General features: G+C 43.6%; 1 protein-coding gene across 4 annotated transcripts in view; it reads left to right on the forward strand.

Moving 5' to 3' along the window:
* Window positions 1–24,260, forward strand: part of LOC117401321 (phospholipid-transporting ATPase ABCA1-like) — a 51,267-nt gene that overhangs the window by 20,360 nt on the left and 6,647 nt on the right. For 2 of the 4 annotated variants that reach the window (XR_009319836.1, XM_059014164.1), the window contains exons 17-44: window positions 1,075–1,279; window positions 1,618–1,728; window positions 1,937–2,108; window positions 2,365–2,496; window positions 3,988–4,127; window positions 4,867–5,004; window positions 5,410–5,633; window positions 6,585–6,657; window positions 6,744–6,946; window positions 7,357–7,471; window positions 8,460–8,483; window positions 9,416–9,561; window positions 10,633–10,757; window positions 12,012–12,116; window positions 12,822–13,011; window positions 13,560–13,654; window positions 15,181–15,213; window positions 15,660–15,765; window positions 15,956–16,030; window positions 17,023–17,192; window positions 17,694–17,871; window positions 19,313–19,428; window positions 20,028–20,172; window positions 20,984–21,107; window positions 21,461–21,590; window positions 22,602–22,722; window positions 22,889–22,951; window positions 24,088–24,194. Coding sequence is in view for 3 of the 4 variants with exons in the window: in XM_059014164.1 (XP_058870147.1) it covers window positions 1,075–1,279; window positions 1,618–1,728; window positions 1,937–2,108; window positions 2,365–2,496; window positions 3,988–4,127; window positions 4,867–5,004; window positions 5,410–5,633; window positions 6,585–6,657; window positions 6,744–6,946; window positions 7,357–7,471; window positions 8,460–8,483; window positions 9,416–9,561; window positions 10,633–10,757; window positions 12,012–12,116; window positions 12,822–13,011; window positions 13,560–13,654; window positions 15,181–15,213; window positions 15,660–15,765; window positions 15,956–16,030; window positions 17,023–17,192; window positions 17,694–17,871; window positions 19,313–19,428; window positions 20,028–20,172; window positions 20,984–21,107; window positions 21,461–21,590; window positions 22,602–22,722; window positions 22,889–22,951; window positions 24,088–24,194 (3,566 nt within the window). In the remaining variant the exon portion in view is untranslated. Of the gene's footprint in view, window positions 1–1,074; window positions 1,280–1,617; window positions 1,729–1,936; window positions 2,109–2,364; window positions 2,497–3,987; window positions 4,128–4,866; window positions 5,005–5,409; window positions 5,634–6,584; window positions 6,658–6,743; window positions 6,947–7,356; window positions 7,472–8,459; window positions 8,484–9,415; window positions 9,562–10,632; window positions 10,758–12,011; window positions 12,117–12,821; window positions 13,012–13,559; window positions 13,655–15,180; window positions 15,214–15,659; window positions 15,766–15,955; window positions 16,031–17,022; window positions 17,193–17,693; window positions 17,872–19,312; window positions 19,429–20,027; window positions 20,173–20,983; window positions 21,108–21,460; window positions 21,591–22,549; window positions 22,723–22,888; window positions 22,952–24,087; window positions 24,195–24,260 lie in introns of those variants that run through there. The other 2 variants (XM_059014165.1, XM_059014166.1) reach the window with 2 other exon arrangements.

The raw sequence follows: 24,260 nt of genomic DNA on the forward strand, positions 1-24,260 counted from the left end.
CCAGAGCGTACTGTGCTGTTAGCCCTGATCCAGAGTGTACTGTGCTGTTCGCCCCGATCCAGAGTGTACTGTGCTGTTTCGCCCCGATCCAGAGCGTACTGTGCTGTTAGCCCGATCCAGAGTGTACTGTGCTGTTAGCCCTGATCCAGAGTGTACTGTGCTGTTAGCCCTGATCCAGAGTGTACTGTGCTGTTAGCCCTGATCCAGAGTGTACTGTGCTGTTAGCCCTGATCCAGAGTGTACTGTGCTGTTAGCCCCGATCCAGAGTGTACTGTGCTGTTAGCCCCGATCCAGAGTGTACTGTGCTGTTAGCCCTGATCCAGAGTGTACTGTGCTGTTAGCCCGATCCAGAGTGTATTGTGCTGTTAGCACCGATCCAGAGTGTACTGTGCTGTTCCACCGATCCAGAGTGTACTGTGCTGTTAGCCCTGATCCAGAGTGTACTGTGCTGTTAGCCCTGATCCAGAGTGTACTGTGCTGTTAGCCCTGATCCAGAGTGTACTGTGCTGTTAGCACCGATCCAGAGCGTACTGTGCTGTTAGCCCCGATCCAGAGTGTACTGTGCTGTTAGCCCTGATCCAGAGTGTACTGTGCTGTTAGCCCTGATCCAGAGTGTACTGTGCTGTTAGCACCGATCCAGAGTGTACTGTGCTGTTAGCCCGATCCAGAGTGTACTGTGCTGTTAGCACCGATCCAGAGTGTACTGTGCTGTTAGCACCGATCCAGAGTGTACTGTGCTGTTAGCCCGATCCAGAGTGTACTGTGCTGTTCCACCGATCCAGAGTGTACTGTGCTGTTAGCCCTGATCCAGAGTGTACTGTGCTGTTAGCCCTGATCCAGAGTGTACTGTGCTGTTAGCACCGATCCAGAGTGTACTGTGCTGTTCCACCGATCCAGAGTGTACTGTGCTGTTAGCCCTGATCCAGAGTGTACTGTGCTGTTAGCCCTGATCCAGAGTGTACTGTGCTGTTAGCCCTGATCCAGAGTGTACTGTGCTGTTAGCCTGATCCAGAGTGTACTGTGCTGTTAGCCCCGATCCAGAGTGTAATACTCGCTTCCTGTGCGCCCCTGCAGAGCCTGCTATCTCCTGTAGCCTTCGGGTTTGGCTGTGAGTATTTCTCTCTGTACGAGGAGCAGGGCGTGGGTATCCAGTGGTCTAATCTGGGTTCCAGCCCTGTCGAGGGGGATCGCTACAGCTTCAGCACCTCCATCCTGCTCCTGCTGGTGGACGCAGTGATCTACGGCCTGGCTACCTGCTACATAGAGGCTGTCTTCCCGGGTGAGTGAGGCTGGATAATATATTAGGGGTGTGCAGATACTCATACTTTCATTGTAATTCCCTTTTTAAAGTGTTTGAACATGTTAGGGATTAATTAAATAGAATAAAATATGTTGATTACAATCAATAACAATTTGACAGTGTGTTTTTTTTTCTTCTTAATATACGATCTGTCATCATGATCAAATGAAGTAAAACCACTGGGATTACTTTGATGTAATTAATATTAACATATGATAGTTTAAAGATGGCACTGCCATTGCAAGTATACAATGTTTTCATACACAGTTACTCTTCTTGTCAAAGTAAATTGGAATCCCTCATTCTCATTATTGAAGGTCAGTTTGGGATTCCGAAGCCCTGGAATTTCCTGTTTCTCCGGAGTTACTGGTTCGGGGAGTCTCTCTCGGATGTTCCCCTGTCAATTCCACCCACCAACAAGGAAGAAGGTAAGAGCAGTTGTTCTACTTTACAGTTCAGTGTTTTTATTTAAAATCTAACAAGGATGAAAATCTTGATCATGTAGGTTATGTTATTGCAAATACATAAACGCCATGAGCATTCACTGTGTACTGTAGTTATTCCATAAGTGAAGGTAGCTGGGTAAGCCTCGGGCCATCTTCATGAGTCTCCTTGATCTCCATGTGCTTGTTACAGTGTGTCTGGAGGCTGAGCCAAGTCACCTCCCCCTGGGAGTGTCCATCCAGAACCTGGTGAAGGTGTACAGCTCCGGGGCCAAGCTGGCCGTCAACGGGCTGAACCTCAACTTCTACCAGGGCCAGATCACCTCCTTCCTGGGGCACAACGGGGCAGGCAAGACCACCACCATGTGAGTGCAGGGAGATTGGTGAAGGGGTGGGAACATGACTAGATTCTACATTCATTGGTGAGTCTTAGTGAAGAGGCGGGGCATGGCTGTATTCTGCATTGTGATTGGTGTGGTCATGGAGATGGGAGGGGTCTGGTCATGTCTACATTCTGCTTCTAAAGGGGTTTGGTCTCAACGAAAGGGCAGAGGCATGGCTAGAATCTGCTCAGAGATATCTATTTGGTTTGGCTGTCAAACTCCTGCTCCCTCTCCCCAGGTCCATCCTCACTGGATTGTTCCCCCCCTCTGCTGGGACGGCCTATATCCAGGGAAAGGACATCCGCACGGAAATGGACTCCATCCGGAAAACCCTGGGAATGTGCCCTCAGCACAACGTCCTCTTTGACATGTAGGTGAAGAAGCTCTGAGAGCCCAACAACACCTTGTCTTTGTAGTCTTGTGTTCATCTGAAATCAGGGTTGCACCCTTAAACTCTGTATTTCTAAAAGATTGCTTCTAGTGAAATTGTGTACACATATGAATGTGACACCCCTATATGCCCCACTGCCTCCCAGTCCCTCAGCGTTAAGCACTAGACCACACTGCCTCCATCCTAGTCTCTCAGCTCTAACCATTAGACCACACTGCCTCCCTCCCAGTCACTCCACTCTAACCACTAGGCTACAGTGCCTCCCAGTCCTCAGCTCTAACCACTAGGCCATACTGCCTCCCAGTCCCTCAGCTCTAACCACTAGGCCACACTACCTCCCAGTGGAATCTCTCAGATATAATTTCAGACATGGAAGTGGTTTAGCAGTGTGAAATGAGATCATAGAGATGCAGTTTGTCACTTGTAGAAGTTGTTTGCGGTTTAGCATGATAACAGTACAGCAAAGTGTAGCACAGCATATTATATACAGTACAGACACTTGTTACTTTAAAAGCAAGCAAACTGAGTAAAACAATGTAGACTTCTAACTATAGAAGTATTGAAATAAATGCACAAAAGTGACCAAGCACTTCTGCCATGGTAAACTTTGATAAGAGCGATCTGTTGGGATCTATAGGAAGGTCTCCCACTTCTCTGTTCCTGTATAAAGCTGAGGACCACAAAGCCACCTTTTCAGGAACAGTGGCTTGAAACCTGGTTCCAGGAGACCGGGAAACCTAGTTTGAGGCAACTTTGTTGTATCAAACCCCAAGTCTCCCCTGGTGTGCCGTGCAGTGGCATGAAACCAAGTCTCATGAAACCAAGATCCAAACTACAAAGTGGTTTGTGCTCCCTTAGCTTCGGGTTCTCTCTTCCTGTACTAGGCTGAATAAAGTGGAGACATGTTTGCATAGGACTGTACACAGGGGGCTTGGTGGTCCAGTGGTTAGAGAAAGGGGCTTGTTACCAGGTGGTAACAAGCCCCTTTGCTAAATGACTCATAATAATAATAATAATAATAATGCTTGGAATTGTACATGTATCTTGAGATTGCATTGCATTGTGATGGAATTTGCTGAGTTATTGAGTATCGGACTATGTTATTTGGAGGAACCTTGCATTTTACATGGATGTAGGTCATAGGGAATTGCGTTTTGTCACTCGTTTCTCTAATTTGAGTATTTTTCAGACTTCAAGTCCATAGAGGTAACATTCAATAGGTCATTTCGTACGTCTCACTTCTCCATTATAAAGGGTGCACACGTTCTAGTAAACGTCTATTTATTTATTTATTTGAATTTTTCAATGCTGGTCATGAACAACATTCCCACCACTGCTTGTCTCATAAAGCAAGGCAGAGACGCTGGTAAGTCATTGAAACAGCAGCACTAAGAAGAAGAAGCAGAGTGTGAGGAATCTGGGAGAGTCTGACTTCTTTGGTTAATATTATTCTTTCCATTCATAACGCAGTCTGACCGTGGAGGAGCATGTCTGGTTTTACGGGCGTCTGAAGGGCCTCACAGAGGAGGAGGTGACGGCAGAGCTGGGGCGCATGCTGGAGGATGTGGGGCTCCCTCACAAGCGCAGGGAGCAGACCAAGAACCTCTCAGGTACCAGCCTGTGCTGCATCAATACACCCACCACCGTGTGTACTGGAGGCACCCAGACATTACATATACAGCTATAGCCAAGTGTTTTGCATCACCCTATAGAATTAACACATTTTGCTTTAAAAAGTCTAATGAAACCTGCTGAATAATGCTACATTTAACATTGAATTACATACTGCTTTCTAGTTTTCCATATATTTATCACAAAACTGACAATTTAAAAATGTGACATTTCAAAATCTAACATGAAATACTGTACTACTGTTATGGCTTTCTGGTAGACTTTTACAATATAATTTTGTAGTTTCTTTGATTACATGATGTTAAATAAAAGATTTAAATTTATGTTCACATAGTTTCGTTTTTTTTTAAATTCTGTCTCTATCCTAAAATTCTAGGTGATGCAACACTTTTGGCCATCGCTGTACAGTCAAATACTACTGTTAATATTACCCTCTGCTTATTTTCACAACATTGTCCCGAATGCCAAAATATAATGGGAGTCAACTTACTGTATTTCCACCCAACTTCATTATCACTTTGGGGTAAAAGATTAAGGTTATAAGTTTTATAAGTACAGTAAGTTGTTTTGCAGTAGTGGCATTAGTTCCATTTCCACAGCATACAGAACAGTACAATGGGTGTGTTTACAGTTCATTTAGAAGACTGATTTGGATTCAGTTTGTTTCTTTCAGCTTGCTGGGAGATGCTCAGTGTTTCTCCCGCTTCCCCCTGGCAGGTGGCATGCAGAGGAAGCTGTCGGTAGCCATTGCCTTCATTGGGGGGTCCAAGGTGGTCATCCTGGACGAGCCCACGGCTGGGGTGGACCCTTACTCTCGCAGGGGCATATGGGACCTGCTGCTCAAGTACCGCAAGGGTAGGAGGGCTTGAGAACTCATGGGCATGTTCATGAGGGCAACCATGAAGTGTGCATTTCCTGTAGGTCACTTCCACTCCAGTGGTCCAGCTGCATTCACACTGTGAAGTGTGGATTTCCTGTAGGTCACTTCCACTCCAGTGGTCCAGCTGCATTCACACTGTGAAGTGTGCATTTCCTGTAGGTCACTTCCACTTCAGTGGTCCAGCTGCATTCACACTGTGAAGTGTGCATTTCCTGTAGGTCACTTCCACTCCAGAGGTCTAGCTGCATTCACACTGTGAAGCAATGAGGTGCTCTAATAAGTTAGCACACTGCTGTATGTGCATGACACAGGACGTTTCTGGAGCTAGTTTGTCAGCCTCAAATGCTTCCAGGTTGAGCTCTCTGATTGCTGTCCCTCAGAGCGCACCATCATACTCTCGACTCACTACATGGATGAGGCGGACCTGCTTGGGGATCGCATCGCTATCATCTCCCAGGGACGCCTGTGCTGCTGTGGCTCTCCCCTCTTCCTGAAGACCCAGCTGGGGATGGGATACTACCTGACCGCTGTGAAGAGAGACTCGGAGACGAGACCCCCAAACAGTGCCAGCGCTGGGAGCATCGCCCTCGCCAGGGGGAAGAAGGTGAGCCCCAAAGCACAGCGCCAGCTGCCCCCCACATCCTGCTAAATACTGCCATGATTCTCCAAATCACCATTAGGGCAATTAAAAAATACAAAACCCTAATTGAAATGTCTCAGTTGTTTCTTTCTGGTTTCTTTATTAGGTGCTTCTTTCCTTTCTGAAAAAAGTAAGCTCATGACAATTTGTAGTAAAGAGCTTTGAGAGTCTAGCGGCTATTCCTATTTAAGGATTAAGACTAAACCATTATTGCTTGCGAATCTGTAAACAGCAATAGTCAACTGAATTGTTTGTTGACAATCCCGATACTTTCCTCACTGCTTGTATGGTGTTTGAAATCATTCTGAGTGATTGTGTTCGGTTGCTCCCATATCGAGTTACCATTTCTCCAGATCCACCCTTTTTGAGCTTGTTTGGAGAATCCGAAGAGCCAGGGCTCATATTCTTGAAAGTCTACTTAAGAAAAAAACTTAATGTTCTTAAGAAGGATCTTAGGAAGATCTTAAATATCTTGAGTGCAATTGTCCGAATTTTCTTATGATTCTTACATTTCTTAGGAGCTTTTTATATGTCATCTTAAGAAGAGAAAATAATTCTTAAGAAATGTAGTGATACAGCCTAGTTAACTGGTAAACAGTGTTCAAACTATAATTATTGCTCTTCAAACTATTATTATTATTATTATTATTATTATTATTATATTATATTATATTAGTATCTTAGGCCCATCTAATGTGAATTTGTTTCCATTGGCTATGTTGGATACATTTCGGTGCATGAAAAAAGTGTAATTCACATAAATTAACAATCAACTGAATCTCAAGTATCAATTAGGAAGAAATGTTTCAAGTGGCTTAAACCACTCAAAGTGTTGAATCGGTAAGAAAATAATCCACAGTGTCTCTGGCCTAACGGCACTCAAACATGTGTCTCTCTCTCTTCCCCCCCCCCCAGGGTGACGGTGAGTCTGACAGGAGTTCAGACACAGGACTGGGCAGTGAGCAGTGCAGTGAGATCAGCTCAGCTGGTAAGTGCTGTTGCAGGTTTAGGATTCCTATGGCTTGCAGGTGGTTTTGCATGCACAGTCAGTCAGTGTCTCTCATTGCCCCTCAGATGTGCCAGGCCTGTCTGCTCTGGTGCGGCGCTGGGTGCCGGGGGCTCGGCTGGTTGAGGATGTGGGCAGGGAGGTGGTGTTTAATGTCCCGTACAGAGCGGCCCGGGATGGCAGCCTGGCAGACCTGCTGAGAGAGCTGGACTGCAGGCAGGGAGAGCTGGGCGTGTCCAGCTACGGGGTCTCCGACACCAGCCTGGAGGAGGTGAGGGAGTCTTCTTACTATCCTCCGCGGTATAGCGGAGGTGGGCATCGCTTCTCCAGACGTCATGAAATTTAGTATTAACATTAGCTAAGTTATTGGTATCCGATTGTGGGCATATGTGAAGGTGTTTTCACTAAACTGTTCATTTCTGTGTCTTATTTTATTCCGTTCTGTGCATACTATTGATCTATAGGTCATGGTCATCAGCTTGGTCCTCATATTGATAGCACTCATGCTTGTTAGGGGTGTATCCGCGCCCCAGGATACTTCCTTACATGATCGTAATGGAGTTGTTTATCGTATAGATCATTGATAAATGCTTCTTAAGTGATGTGTGATTTTGAATGCTGCTGTGAATACATGGACGCTGTCAGACCAGCGTAGTGTTTAAAGCGCTCCTGTTTCTCCAGGTCTTCCTTAAGGTGGCGGAGGAGACCGGGGTGGATGCAGACCCTGCAGACGAGGTGCTCCCGGAGCAGAGAGACCACGTCCCGGCAGACCCCCTGGAGACGGACAGCGACACTGGTAAAGTGCATCATTGGAGTGGGGCTCGGCTGTAGCACCTGCTGCCTGCTATTTAGTCCTACAGCCACCAGATGTCAGTGTTGACAGACCTCAGGGCATATGTTATACTGAGCTATGAAATGTCCCCTTGTACTGGACAGAGCGATCTTTAGCAGAAATGTTTCTAATCTGTGATGCAGCTGGTACCTTTTTCGATGATGTCATTTTAAAGAACTGGTGCAACTCTATGCAGTGTGTTCAATCATTTACCGGAAGAAAACAACCGGCTGCCAGGTTCCTAAATGCAGTGTAACAGGTAGTGCGGCAATAAGGCAAACGTTTGCTGTATTTATTTTCAAGTGATAAAAAATATATTTATATTCTTTCAGAAATGGGAATTTTTATGTAGAACTACATACTAGACGGCAATGGGTAATTTGTCGGAAATTGTGAAATCTGTGCAAAAAATACAGTCTTACGCATAATTAATGCCTGACCTCTGCCAACACTGACATCTGGTGGCTGTAGGACCTAATAGCAGACAGACAGGTGCTAATATAGAGCCCGAATAGGACAAAATATTCTACAGCATAAAAATACTATAGTTTTAAAAGGGGCTGATGACAGAATAGCTTATAATTCTCATGTATTTTCATTTTACAATATGATGTCAGGTGCCATACTAGGTTAAAGAAATGTTTGCAGGCCTTACATGCAAGACCGTTGACCTCTCTGACCTGTGGGGGCGCTAGAGCCAATGCAACGCTCCCTGTGGAATCCCAAGCAAAGACTGAAAACTGTGCACATCCAGGAAGAGGTGCTCCCCTGACTGCATTCCTCCCCCTGCAGCCTGCTTGTATCATCATTCTGTATAAAACTGATGGAACACAAGACAGTGACCCCAATGTCATTACTGACCTTCGCAACACTGCTGAGCTTAGTGTGTGTGTGTGCGCGCTCTTCAGTAACTGTTGTGTTCTCTTCATATTCTGAATTCTGCTGCTTAAAGGAAAGAAAGTGCCACGCAAACAAGGTATGCTTTGGTCTGTCTATCTGTCTGTCTGTCTGTCTGTCTGTATCTATCTATCTCACTTTTCCATCATGTGCCAAGCGTAGAATATTAAAAGCCTTGACCATCTCGATTAGCAGGAGATGTCTCCTCTTGTTTTCTTTTGGTCATTCTCTTTCTCAGACACACATGCAGTATTAAAACACAGCTGTGTTGCTAATACGGGGTTAGCCGGTCCACAGAAAGGGAGCATTTTGACACACTTTTCCCACATGTTCTCTGTTTACCACCAACAAAAGCAGAATGAACTGTCTGGGTGGGATATTTGTTTATAATTAATACCAGATTCTGATATTAAATGAATAAATATAACACATTGTATAGGGTGTTATTTTTTACTTCACTCAATGCCAGAGCCAGAAAGTCTATTTGAGGAACAGAGGCTTTATACACAAAATAATCACCCGCCCACAATATAATGGGAGTCAATGGGGATAAGCGCCTGATAATATCAGTTTGGTTGTTATCAATCAAATTTCAAGTCACTACACTACAGTACACTGTAGTAGACTACAGACTAAAAAATGAAGACTATTGTAATGAATACAAAAACTTGTACTATGTATGTGTGTGAGATATCTATCTATCTATCTATCTATCTATCTATATATACAATCACAGTGTTTTATGCTTATTTTACCAGTTTTTTAGTGAACAAAAATGCAGTTTTTGGTGTAATATATACTTTCTTCCTCTATCTAAAGTCAAACCCATTTCTAATATCACTTGTAATATGACTGGTACATCCTATGTGACAGTCACCATTGTAGATTCAGGAGTACTTATATATTTAGTAAGAATGGGATCAAATGGGCAGCTAATGTACCATTCTCAAGTGGCTGGTTGCTCCCCTGTATTGAGAGTGCAGTGTGTGTGACCCCCCTCTCTCCCGGCAGAGGCACAGGAGACAGACCTCCTGAGCAGGGAGGGGAAAGGCTCGGCCCCCCTGCTCGGCTGGGCTCTGACCCTGCAGCAGCTGCGCGCTCTCTTCATCAAGAGGCTCCTGTACGCCCGCCGCAGCCGACGAGGATTCCTCGCCCAGGTACCCTCCGCGCGCCGCCAGCAACCAACGCTGCACGTTACTCCAGTGTCTCTTCAGTCAAAGATCATAGAAATCAATCCCAAATGTATAGAGAGTTCTATACACTCTCCACTTCATTAGGACTAATGTGGGGTTGGGTCTCAGTGTCCTAATCAAAGTGTTCACACAACGTGACACAACCAGGGATCCATACAATCATTCTTATTTCAGTTGGTGCAGAGAGGCAGGCAGGGGCTCGTGATGATGAATGCATTGTCCAAGTTCATCCCACACATGCTCAATAGGGTAGAGATCGGGGGATCGTGGAGGATGCCTAAAGTCTTGCCCCTCAAAGCATTTGAGCGGCAGATGGGTGAATTATTGTCTTGGACAGTAGCCATTAGGGTACAAGGGCAGCATTGTTGAGTGGACTTGATCTGCAACCATGCTTCAGTAAACTACGGAAAGCATTCAGACATCCAGGGTTATCGGAGGACCAGGGCATATCAAATCCAAATGTGACTGGGTGTATAGACCCCACAGTGCTGAATCCAGGGCTGGTTAAAAGTTCATGTGTAACTTTTGATGGTACTGTACTAGCCAGTCCTAATGAGCAAACTAGTCTAATTCACACACAAAGATGCCACCTGTGCTGAAACAATGGGCTATAGAGGGATGTAATTCATGTAGTTTGAAGTGAAGTGTGTGAATTACCAACCAGCCCTTCAAAGAGTGATTGGTTGGCTACTTTAATAGAAAGTAAAGGTATGGGGTCTATACACCCCGCACAGGGTCCTAATAAACTGACATGCTGTATTACTGGATTCGATGGTGGAGACCCCTGTATGAGTCATAATCTCAATGAAAAATTAGTTCAACTTTCAGCTTGCATAGTAATGCATAAAACATACTGGTGTGCAAGTAGCGATACAACTGCTTTGGATTAAAGATACTAACAAAGGTCAGGTGATTTCGGAATAGCATTTTGTAAAAAAAAAAAAAACACCAAGAAACCTTCAATGAGAAACACCAAGTTGATGTAAGGATGAACTTTAATTGCCCATCGTCTTGTTGTTTTTGGGTGGTTTGTAGATCGTTCTGCCAGCTGTGTTTGTGTGCGTCGCCCTGCTCTTCACCCTCATTGTCCCCCCGTTTGGGAAGTACCCCCCTCTGGAGCTGCAGCCCTGGATGTATGGAGATCAGTTCACCTTCTTCAGGTGAATCTTCGCTTCAGTCACTCCTATCAGTGGAGCTGCCTGTATGGGCGTGTGCCACTCTAGAGTCTTCCACACAAGCTGGCATGAAGTCACTTGGGATCTATCCACATGCTGTGACTTCTCCAGCCTGCCTGGAGTGCTGACAGGCGTATCAGGTTCTGGGGTATATGGAGGTTGATCTGTCATGCTTTGTTACATGTAGATGTACAGCAGTGTGCAAATATATTAGAACACCCTATTGCTTCTGTTTTGATTTGTTGTGCTTATGAAATCAAACCACTGGAACTGAAAATCTTGAACATTTGTCAAAAATAGGCAAATTAGTGATCTAATTGATCACCAATTGATGACTTACATATGCCACACTTGCAATTCATTTAAAGTAGTAAGAGAAAATGAACAGATAGCCACAAATGGTAAAATGCATGAGACTTTTTAGAAGTTGTTTTAAGATGCGTAATTAAAACACAAAGTGGTCTAACATTTTGATTACAGACCGCAAATTGAAATTCTCACACCCTGAGGTTTCCATGCAGGTAGGTATATACAGGATAGCAATGACTGCTCTTCAGTGTAAATGCTCACACCCTGAGGTTTCCATGCAGGTAGGTATATACAGGATGGCAATGACTGCTCTTCAGTGTAAATGCTCACACCCTGAGGTTTCCATGCAGGTAGGTATGTACAGGATAGCAATGACTGCTCTTCAGTGTAAATGCTCACACCCTGAGGTTTCCATGCAGGTAGGTATGTACAGGATAGCAATGACTGCTCTTCAGTGTAAATTCTCACACCCTGAGGTTTCCATGCAGGTAGGTATATACAGGATAGCAATGACTGCTCTTCAGTTCTAGCTTCCTGCTGTAGAGGTATGTAGGCTAGATAACCCAAAGTGTCTTTGCATTTGTAAGCGCCAGCCCCATCTAGTGCACAGCAGTGCAATGGCAGTAAAGCAAACTTCAGCCAAAGGGGCTAATCCCAAGCTGGCGCTGCCTCATACTTCTGAAACATCACAGGGACTCGTCTAGCCGAAGTGACATTCATCTTTCACAGGCAACTAGAACTGAAGAGCATTTCCTGAACTCGTAGGCAAAGCAGCTTAACACAGACTTACCAGAAAATAAGAAATAAAGTCATTGCAATAAGATCAGTGTTGAAGACACTGAGAAAGACATCTAGTCCTTGAATTGATGTTGTTTACATGTGTTTGTGATGATCCTCTGCACCTTTAACACAACGCTGTTGCCCTGCCAGTGATGACGCCCCAGAGGACCCAGGCAGTGGAGCCCTGCTCAGCGCCCTGCTAGGCTCGCCCGGGTTTGGAACCAGGTGCATGGCAGGGAAGGAGAGGGAGAGGGGGTGAGTCTGAGGAATCGGATCTAAACATCGCACAGGGATAAAAAGAAATCCGCGGTGGAAAGTTGGTGATGTCCACCTTCATTTGTTAAAAGGGTCTCTGGGTTATAGTGGAGTCATCATTAAAAGTATCTCGCCAATGTGGTGAGGCAATTAAAAAGGCAAATGAATATTAGGCTGTATTACAAAAAGCATGGAATACAAGTCTAGAGGTTAAGATTATCCAATGCTCTAGTTAGACCCCACCTAGAATACTGTGTAGTTTCGGTCACCTCACTACAAAAAAGACATCATTGCACTCGAAGGTACAGAGAAGGGCAGCTAGGCTGATCCTAGGACTGAATGACTTGAGCTATGAGGACTGGTTAAAATAATTAAATCTCGTCAGCCTAGAAAAAAGAAGAGAAAGAGGGGACTTGATTGAAGTCTTTAAAATCATAAATATAGATAAAGTGAACCCAAGACACGATTTCAGATTTAGCACAGAGAGAACAAGAGGGCATAAGTGGAAGCTGAGTAAAATAAGTTTAGAACAAAAGGTAGGAAGCACTTTTTTAGAGAGTTAGACATGCGTGGAATAGCCGATCAGGTGAAGTAGCTGGAGAAGCACCTGAAAGTTGGGTCCATGTTTTAAAAAGCCGCATGGTCCTTGTTTTAAAAGCCACGTGGTCCTTGTTTTAAAAAGCCGCGTGGTCCTTGTTTGCGCAGGGAGTCTGAGTGTGAGGGTGGAGTGGGAGAGTTTGTCATACCTCCTGTCCCTCCCTCTGTCATGGAGCTGCTCAGCACAGGAAACTGGAGCCTGGACAACCCCTCCCCTTCCTGTGAGTGCAGCTCGGAGGAGACGCGCAGGATGCTGCCCGAGTGTCCGGAGGGAGCTGGGGGGCTGCCCCCCCCACAGGTCAGACACAACACAACATAGGAGATTGACTGCCCCACACAGGGATGAGCCTCGCCCCTCTCCCCTCTCCCCAACAAGAATTCCTTTCTTTAAAAGCCTTGGAAGATTCCTAAACACCAGTATTTGTCAGCCAGTTAAGACAATCTCCCCACTACTTGTATGATATTAGGCAATGTTCTGTTAACTGGACCATTTGACCCTAATAATCGCACCCATTTTCAATATGTGCTTTTGGAACTTTTTAAAATATGTTACAGCAAGGATAGCAGCACCATAATTCCAGATTTCGCAGCACAATCTAGGTACTCGCACAGTGAAAAAAGGAAAACCCAACATGCAGAAAATGTGTGTGATTACACTCTCCATTTAGCAAGCAATAGAGAATGTACAATTCTGGAAAAGTAACAAAGCAAAGGAACATACTGACATTTTGAATGGCTGATATCCCAGAGTTTAGTTTTAGGTGTTTAGTGGCTGGTGTTTAGCAGTTGTAAACTTAAGCATGGACAAGTTTCACATTGACTCCCTCCCCCTCCCCCTCTGAACAGGTCAAAAGGATCACTGGAGACATCCTGCAGAACTTGACAGGACGCAACCTCTCAGACTACCTGGTGAAGACCTACTCCCAGATCCTCAGGAAAAGGTGAGCTTCTCACATAACCAGCACTCCAGATACAGTTTTGGGTCCTTGAGTAATTTACAGTTTAGACACCGAGTAAAATGCAACACGACCTTGAGTTCATGAGTACTTTCAATAAATACTGTTCATACTTTATACCAGCTTATGGGGTATGCATAACTACAGCCTTGCATTTTAACTGTAATGTTACTTTGAACTACTGTATAAAAACTTGGTCTTACTATAAAAACTAAAACAAAACTTATTCTTATTTGCTTTATTGATCACAAACAATATTGATCAAGAAACAGAACTTTTAATTCCAACGCTGCAGATGGAATATACTTAACAAAAGGCCTGCATGCACTTACTATTTATTTATTTATTTATTTATTTTTTTAAACTACTGATACTGCACTAATGCAAATAAATAAATGATAATATTGTATTCCTTATTGATCGCCTTGCTATAATAATATAAATGATAATATTGTATTCCTTATTGATCGCCTTGCTATAATAATATAAAGCATCCCGACTGTCTGCAAACACAGAATATTTAATTTTATCATATAGATTTACCTTCCAAAAATGAGGCTGACAGATGGGTAAATTGGTAGGTTAGGTTGAGGAGGACTAAGGATCAAGAATTCAGTCACTTATTCACCAATCACAATATAGACACAATAATCACCTGCCCACAATATACAAACGCGCATTACAAGTGAGTGGATTCAACTGGCATTTTACGTTTTTTTAACTGAAACCCCAGACTTATTGGTCACTTTGTTTCTGGCAATTCCCAGACAGGCTAGAATGAACTGTCCTGACATTTCAGTGATCCATTCTCTAGCTCCCGCATGCAGTATATTCACAATTGACCATTGAGACACCAGGAACCAACCAAGTACAAGAAGCTGGATAACATGCAAACTCAAGCTGTGCAGAAAGATTGCACTGCGTATGCTTTACGCATTCCATTTAAATATGCGTAATTCATATATTTTCAATGTGTAAAACACCCAGTAAGCAGCAGGTAACGTTAACCTCTTGGCTGCAGCTGGATGAAAGAGCCAAGAGCCTTCCTGGAATGTGTGCTGAATGGCACACCCAGCCTTGTAGGACTTGTGGCAGCAATGGCTTGACTCTTCATATCAAACTGAAGACCTTGATAAATACAGTTTTGTTATTCTATATGAGGTCACTCTCAGCCAATCAAAATGCCGTATTTCTGAACATTCCAGTACATCTTATTATGCCAGAGGTCTTGTGCACAGTGGACTAGCTTTAGAAGCCATGGATGCACCATTACCTGTGCATTGTGTTCTTTCCTTTTTAATGAAACCCTGCTTCATAAGAAATAAATATGTACAGTTGACCCTGTCTCTTACTGTAAGAGGTGTCTTCTTGTTTTGCACATAAACAAGATTTAAATGCTACACTTTGCTTCGCAGTCCTCTTTCCCACCCAAAGTGCTCGCCATAGAGACGGGATTAGTTGTTATGCTAGTTTCCTTGATTCTAATAGTTGTTCTGTCTCTCCCTTTTCAGCTTGAAGACCAAGAAATGGGTGAATGAGTTCCGGTGAGTGGCTGCAGGGTGGGGTTAACCCTGCGAGTGCTGGGGAGGTACACAGTGTCCAGTGTTGTCACACACCAGCATCCCTGTGGACAGACAGACGTTAAAAAAACAAGTCCTGCTGATTTTGGACCAACCTGGAGTTTGTAATTGATCTTATAAAATTGCACAGCTCCCGAAGTGAATTGCTTGTCAAGTAAATCAAGTAGTGTCTCTAAGTGCTACAAGACAGATCTGCCCAGGTTTGAACGTTTGTTAACCAATGAGATTGGTCCCTCTATTCTTGCCATTTTATAATGCTTAATGAGGAATGTGGAAATACAGAAAGAAACTAAAAAGACAGAGCTAAAGAATTGGTCATTGAAATTTATTTTTTTTCGGATTGTTAAATCCAGCGTTCCTGAGTGTTTAATAGTTGTGGATTAATGAGAATGTGTGTGTTGGCTCTGTAGGTACGGTGGATTCTCACTGGGGGCCCGCAGCTCTCAGGTTCTGCCATCAGTCCAGCAGGTGAACAAAACCGTGCGAGAGATCCGGGCTTACCTGCAGCTCACTGAGGTAGGAGCTCCCGTGACAGTGGAGGAGTCGAGTAATGATCCCCAATATTCAATATTAACCCCGAGTCCAATCGAGCGTTGTTTGAGCATGGTTGCAAATAAAAGTAAAATCCGTCTTGCCCACTTTACCAGGTTGAGGCCCTGCTGGCCTCTGCTAACCTGTGCCTCTGTGTCTCTGCTCTGTTCTCCAGGGGAGTTCTCTGGACAGACTGCTGGGAAACCTCACCAGGTTCATAACTGGCCTGGAGACACAGAGCATTGTGAAGGTGAGAGGAGGGGAGAGAGAGGAGGGAGAGAGAGAGGGATTGCATTTTCCTTTTTTTCCATGAGATTCTGTACTTCTCCTGGTTAATCTATATGATTCTCAAACATCCCAATAAATAAAAACACTGCATCAAAGGGGACTTCAACAGTTCTAGTCTGTTCATTTATATCTACAGTCTTTTCTCCTTAAGACCAACTTCAAGGTACCAGAAAAGAAGAATTGTATTGTTATCAGGAGTCTATTCTGCATTGGTATTCTTGCACCTACCGCATTACTGAACATGTGTTGTACATAAACACAAACTGCGGTGGTAATTAAACATCTAGAAAACAAACCAGCATTTATAACATGCACACTACCAATACTGTATCCTATAAGAAATACTTTTTATTTTAAAAAGCAGCACATTCAAAAGAGTTAAAGTGTAATAATACAAACTTTTTACTGTGCTGGGTCGTTTTAAATGAAGGGTTAGACTAATTGTTCAGACTGTAGCCTGTACCAAACTGTGCAGCTCCTGATCTTGCTGCTCGGATTCCACTTCAAACAGGCAAGTAAATATAACAAAATAAATACAGCAAAAAATTAAGGATCTGTCTCAATTCAATATATATTTTCGTGATCCAGTATTCATTCATAATGGATATAGTGGAAGGTCTGGGTTACAGCAAGAAGGGTTGCTTGTTAAATTGTATTGGGAGAACATGTGTGCTATCTTTGTTTTGAATGAGAATTTACTGGGTAGCAGTACTCTTTGATTCAAGTTAGATTCCAGAATACCAATGGTGCATTATTTTTGTATTTAAGGACAAACAGATACTTAGACATGACAAAGACTTGTCGTTAGGAAGTTTGCTTAAGATTTTATTTAATACAGTTGACTTCAGGAGATTACGCACTATTTACCTGTAGATAGGTATTGGTTTAATTCTGTTTGCCTGTCCCTAATCCATGCATTCACTAGTGCCCTCCGTGGCGTTCATTCTCCTCCAGGTTTGGTTCAACAACAAGGGCTGGCACGCCATGGCATCCTTCATTAACATCATCAACAACGGGGTGCTGCGAGCTAGCCTGCCCCCTGGCACAGACCCCCGCCTCTACGGGATAACTGCTCTCAACCACCCCCTGAACCTGACCAGGGAGCAGCTCAGCGAAGTGGCGCTGTGAGTGAACACCCAAGATTGGGGGAAAAAAAAATAGTTCTAGCAGTGCCACCACAGATATGAAGATCATCTTCTTTTTAAAATGACACTTTTTTTCTTACCTTTTTATTAACCCTAGCAGCAATATCACCGCTCTTCCTTTCAGTTTTATCTTGTGGTTCTTTGCTTGTATTTTGTACATGAAGCAAAAGAGCCTCTGCTGCTGCTGCTGTAGCTTGCCTTCAGTGATCTGGCTGCATTTGGACCACATGACCCACAGTGTTGTACTGTGACAAATCTCGAGATCCTGAATTAAAACCAGCAAAGAACCAAAAGATCTGTGACACAGGAAAAAGAGAGTGAGCATTGCCAACCAAACCCTTTGAGAACTTCTTGCCTTAATGGAATTTAATTGAGAGACTGTAAGTAAGCACTTTGAAAAAGTTGACTTTGTAGATGAAGATGAGCACGTTCTCGGATTGACGTGAAGGTTGAGCCCCTCTCTGTCTCTCTGTCTCGCAGGATGAACACCTCTGTGGATGTCCTGGTGTCGATCTGTGTGATCTTCGCCATGTCCTTCGTGCCGGCCAGCTTTGTGCTCTTCCTGATCGAGGAGCGGGTCAGCAAGGCCAAGCACCTGCAGTTTGTCAGCGGGGTGAAGCCCATCCTCTACTGGCTGGCCAACTTCTCCTGGGACATGGTGGGTGCCTTTCCCCTGCAGCCAGTCCGCAGCAATGTGGACACCTTGCCTACAGCACTGTCTTCAGGGCTTTGAATGCTGTCGGAATCGCTTTTGTTGTATTCCACAAGAATTATAAATATAACAAGTCTGTATATCCTGCAATATATTAACTCGGTACAGAAGCAGTATACCTGCGAGAAACCCTTCATCAACAAGCGAAAATGCAGCAAATAAACCAGCACTCCCAGTAAACCTTCAATATAAACCAGCACTCCCCATAGAACTTCAATATAAACCAGCACTCCCCATAGAACTTGGGTCGGCCAGGGTGTCCTCGGCTCCCTGCACACCAGCGACCCCTGTAGTCTGGCCGGGCGCCTGCGGGCTTGCCTGTAAGCTGCCCAGAGCTGCGTTGTCCTCTGATGTTGTAGCTCTGGGTTGACTGCAAAAAAAAAAAGGTCAGATGATGGTGCACGCTTCGGAGGACAGCGTGTGTTCGTCTTCACCGCTCCTGAGTCAGCGCAGGAGGTGAAGAAAAACGGGTAAAAACAATTGCTGACTACTAAATTAAAAAAATAAATAAATAAAATATCAAACTCAATATTGAAAATAAACAAGCAATAAATAAATAAATAAGAAAAATCATAATACATAGATTGATAGACAGACCAATTCATAAATGAATTCATAACAATGCTAGTGTTGATGATGTTATTAATGGGTTGATTAAGGCTGATCAATACTCACTAACCTAACTTTGAAATAGGGATTCCAGACAATGTCATTTTATTGTTAAGGTGCAGGTGGGAGGATTAAGTTTGACTATTACAGTAAAATGAATTGATCGCTCTATTAGTTCTACCATCGCAATTCAAATTGGTTTGATCTCAAAGGAAATAGACAGGACTGAAATAAAATGAAATGAAATAGAGATAAAGTGCTGTTAACCGCTGTGCTCCCTGTCTCTCCGCAGTGTAATTACACTGTTCTGTTAACCGCTGTGCTCCCTGTCTCTCTGCAGTGTAATTACACTGTGCTGTTAACCGCTGTGCTCCCTGTCTCTCTCTGCAGTGTAATTACACTGTGCTGTTAACCGCTGTGCTCCCTGTCTCTCTGCAGTGTAATTACACTGTGCTGTTAACCGCTGTGCTCCCTGTCTCTCCGCAGTGTAATTACACTGTTCTGTTAACCGCTGTGCTCCCTGTCTCTCTGCAGTGTAATTACACTGTGCTGTTAACCGCTGTGCTCCCTGTCTCTCTCTGCAGTGTAATTACACTGTGCTGTTAACCGCTGTGCTCCCTGTCTCTCTGCAGTGTAATTACACTGTGCTGTTAACCGCTGTGCTCCTTTTCTCTCTCTGCAGTGTAATTACACTGTGCTGTTAACCGCTGTGCTCCCTGTCTCTCTGCAGTGTAATTACACTGTGCTGTTAACCGCTGTGCTCCCTGTCTCTCTGCAGTGTAATTACACCGTGCCTGCGACTCTGGTGGTGATCATCTTCATCTGTTTCCAGCAGAAGTCCTACGTGTCTCCCACCAACCTGCCTGCTCTGGTGCTGCTGCTGTTTTTTTATGGGTAAGGGCTCCAGCTGGGTCGAGGGCAGTAGTATTATATGAATAAACACCCCTATGAGACAGCACAGGTCTTGTCTACTGTTGGAGATGTTCTTTGAAATCCGTTTCGAGAACTATTTCATTTATGTATTAGTGGTCCTGGAAGCTGTGGCTGTGGGCATATTCCTGCCAACAAGACCAGAATCTTGTGCCCATAATGGCATCTGACATAATCTGGAATACTGCAATACTGATGTCATTGCAGTGTCTGCATTTTTGCCATTTGGTAAATCTGAATTTTAATGTAATTTTATGTTACATTTTGGTTGTTAGTAAAATGTCTTTAAGAGAAGATTGAAGCAAAACAGACTTAAAGAAAAACACACAGTCCTTAAAAATAGCTGTGCCTGTTGCCTGGCTACCTTCTTGCAGTACGGTCTGAACAAGACTCTAGAGAACTGCTTATCCAATTGGAATAAAACTTGATAGGGCATTGGTTGGTTATTGTGAGTATGGCAAATTGGTGATACATGGAGACTCCTGTCCATTCGTCTGTTTGATTTTCCCCAGTATTGTTCATTTTTGAGGTTGTCTTTCAATGACTCTCCCTGTGTCTGGTAGCTGGTCCATCACTCCTCTGATGTACCCGGCCTCCTTCCTGTTCAGCATCCCCAGCACCGCCTATGTGGTGCTCACCTCACTGAACCTCTTCATCGGGATCAATGGCAGTGTGGCTACCTTCGTCCTGGAGCTCTTCACAGACAAGGTACTGACCCTGCCTAAATGATATACTCCACACTTTTAATGCCACTGGACTGTATATAAGAGAGTGTCTTTGTACAGTGAACTTGTGTTCAGTAACCTGTGGGTGGAAAATAACTGTCTGTGCTAATATGTTTCAGTGTCGAAAGGGGGAATGTAAGGTCAATGTTGGTGCATTAGCTCAACTGTTGCAAAACTCAGAGCTCAGAAAGTGCAAAGATTATGTTGTAGGCAAAACTCTGCAAAATCTAGACAAAGCAGGAAGTAACAGGTGGCAAGAGTGTGATGAAAGTAATGTTCTGTGGAAACAACTATGCTAAGAAAAGGGAAAGTCAAGTGTAGACATTGGAAGTAATTTTAGCACAGCATGCAAGCTTGTTTATCTGTCTGTGTAAATTTGGGAGTACACACAAGTGCTCAGAGAGACACACTTCCATTCTCCTCCCTGAACATCATGCTGAGGTATCACCAACGTGACTCCCATTGGGAAGGTAATAAGGCCGATTACCCAACTATTGTTTAAACCATTTTAACATGTCTAATGTTAATCTCTTCTTATGCATGTGTGCTTTGAGACTCAATAAATGTAATACTGTTTGTCATAATTATACTTTATTAATTGTAATTGATAATGACAGTAATTCATCAGTAGTGTAATTGTAAGAAATTAAAACCTCAACCTTCCAGCGCTGATGAAGGCATTAGCAGAAACATTTGTCTGCTCGACTTCACCCGAATCCCATCTACAGCTGTCTTGTTTGTTGTAATGAAGACCTGAAATGTTTCTATTGACGCTGTCGGTCTCCCCGGAACAGAATCTGAACGACGTCAATAACATCCTGAAGAAAGTCTTCCTGATCTTCCCCCACTTCTGCCTGGGCCGGGGGCTCATCGACATGGCCAAGAACCAGGCCATGGCCGATGCCTTCCAGAGATTCGGTGAGGCCTGCTCCCATCGCTGAATTACAGCCTTCCACACAGATAAAAGGCCACAGAACAGAATAAATATATATATATATATATATATATATTAGAATGAATGTGCATGTATATGTATAATATGTACCTAACTTTGAAAATACATATATATTTGAAAAAAATTGAATACAAAATAGAAACTAGTATAGCATAGAAAGTCTAAAAAAGCACTCCAATCTGTTCCTTACAATTGTAGCTTGATTAAGTGTTAGATTCTAGGACTTGCAGTGATTTATACAAGAAACACGTTCCTTTATATTGTCTGAGTCCTGGCCTGGCTTGTCGTGATGGGTTTGTTTTGTCGCCCCCTGCAGGTGCCAGTCAGACGCTGTCTCCTTTGTCGTGGGACTTCGTTGGGAAGAACCTGTTTGCCATGGCCGTGCAAGGGCTGGTCTTCTTCCTCTTCACAATCCTGCTGCAGTACAAGTTCTTCATTAACTTCAGGTACGCTGTCCTCCAAGAGGGAGCAAGCCAGGGGTTCCTATTCATTCCTGTTGGAAAAAATAATAATTCATCGGTACAAGATGACCAATACCAATGTTTGTTTGAGTAAGAAGACCCCAAAACTGGTGACCAAAATAACAAAATCCATTTCACTGAAAAAAAAAAAAAACATATCACACAATAATATGAGGAAGCTGTTAAAATCAGAATACCAAGTCAAGTGCCAAGGACGGTGAATCAGCAGTCTGAATAGCAGTCCTGAGCTTTCCACTGGAGCTCAATGATGTCAGTGTTTGAGATCAGTCTTAACAAAACACCCATATTGAAGTACTGCTGCCTTTACTATTTCACTCTTCCCTGAAGCTTCCTGCATTGGCAGATCTTCCATCAACAAATTTGCATGGGGCTTTCCCATAGGAAAAATGCCTGCTTACCACCAAACTGTCTATAAATGCTGAAATAATGAAATAATAGTCTTTCAGACAAAGACTCGCTGTGTTTTTGCCCACTAGTTTTTTGCATACCTAAGGTTGGCTATGGTGAGGAAAGCTGGCATGAACAGCTTTAGTTAATCCTAGTCCGTCAAACTGATGTAGATGGTAGAGGTAGATGATGAAATGATGAAACTTTGCATGGACATTTATTCCATTAATATAACTGATCACACTGTGAAGGCTACATTGACCTACATGTTCATATTACTGACACACAATTGGCTGTTTTAATGGCTTATTATTAAAGGCTATATCTTTGGAAATGCTTGTCTGGATTCAATCGCTTTGTCATCAGGTAGGAATGTTATAATCTTGGTTTCTAATAGTTTTGAATGATTATTTTTCTTAATAAAATGTTTTTTAAGAATAGGCTGCTGGTAGATTGCACCATGTTGGTTTCTTGGAGGTCTGTTAACAAAGGTGTAAACGTGGGACTGCAGATGATGGCCTTGATTCTAAATACAGGGCAGTGAAATGTGTACCTGTTCGTCAGTGATTTGGGAGTCCCTCCCCCTAGGCCCTTCTCTGTGAAGCTGCCCCCTGTTGGTCAGGAGGATGAAGACGTGGCCCGAGAGAGAGAGAGGGTCAAGAGCGGCCGAGCGAAGGGGGATATCCTAGAGGTGAAGGAGTTGACCAAGGTGAGGGGACTGTTTGGGGCTGTGGTATTCAAATAAACACATTCCTGTTTCATTCAAGTAGGTAACTTCAGACTTCATCTATGTGTTTAAAACTTCTTTAATTTGAGATTGCTAGTGTTGCAAATTGTTGCTCTGTGTGTGTAACAGCGCCCCCTGTGTTTCCCAGGTGTATAGGCTGCAGAGGAAGCCCGCTGTGGACAGGCTGTGTCTGGGGATCCCACGAGGGGAGGTGAGTGCAAGACACACACCATCATTCACTCACATTATCGAACTGTCACACTGCCACTACTCACTGAAGTCAAGGATACTATGTGATTATTATTATTATTATTATTATTATTATTATTATTATTATTATTATTATTATTATTATTATTATTATTATTTGTTCATTTAGCAGATGCCTTTTTCCAAGGCGACTTACAGAGACTAGGGTGTGTGAACTATTAGCTGCAGTGTCACTTACAACAATGTCTTCACCAGAAAGATGGAACACAAGGAGGTTAAGTGACTTGCTCAGGGTCACACAGTGAGTCAGTGAGTGAGCTGGGATTTGAACCGGGGACCTCCTGGTTACAAGCCCTTTTCTTTAACCACTGGACCACACAGCCTCCTATACAGTAGTGTGCAAATATTAGAACACCTTGGTCAGTAATCGGTGATATAGAAACAATAGGCACTCGTGTGTGAAAATGTTAGACCACTTTGTGCTTTAATCAGGCATCTTAAAATCTAAAAAGTCTCCTGCATTTTACCATTTGTGGTTATGTGTTCCTTTTCTCTTACTATTTTAAATGACTTGTGTGGCCTATTAAAGTCATCAATTAAATTAGACAATCACGAACTTACCTATTTTGACAATTTTTCAAGATTTTCAGTTCCAGTGGTTTGATTTCGTACGCACACCAAATCAAAACCAAAGCAGTGGACTGTTCTAATACATTTGCACAGGACTGTACATATCAGAGTATCTCAAGGGTGATCTAATCTAGTCAAGAAACACCAAGATGTAACGTCAGCGAGAGCTCTACATGGGGTGAATGAGGTAACAAATGTTGTCAAAAGCACCATAACTCTACGATTGGATCATTTTGAATTTGAGAGTGCAGTAGCTTCTTATACTTCACTTGGTGCTCATTTGCTTGTACCAGCCTCTAGCAGAGACTCACTAAAGTTGTCTGCAGAGAGAGGTGTTACACATTTGGCAACTGACCAGGTCTCCTTGCATAGACTGCTTCTACTCATCCAGGCTGAAAGCTGGTAGAGGAGGTGGAGAGGCCAGAGAGCTTTTTATTTCCAGAGCTCGTTAGCTTTTAAGTCCCTTTTTCTAGTCCATTGTGACTGCACGTTGTGTCTGTGTTGCAGTGTTTCGGGTTGCTGGGTGTCAATGGAGCTGGGAAGACGTCCACATTCCGCATGCTGACTGGAGACACCACAGTCAGCAGTGGAGAGGCCTTCCTGAACGGGTGCAGGTGAGCGAGCCCATGCTACCCAGCAAAACATCTAGAATTACAGCAAAGAAAACCGGAAACAATTTC

Source organism: Acipenser ruthenus, chromosome 47 (assembly GCF_902713425.1).
Source record: "Acipenser ruthenus chromosome 47, fAciRut3.2 maternal haplotype, whole genome shotgun sequence".
NCBI lineage: Eukaryota > Metazoa > Chordata > Actinopteri > Acipenseriformes > Acipenseridae > Acipenser > Acipenser ruthenus.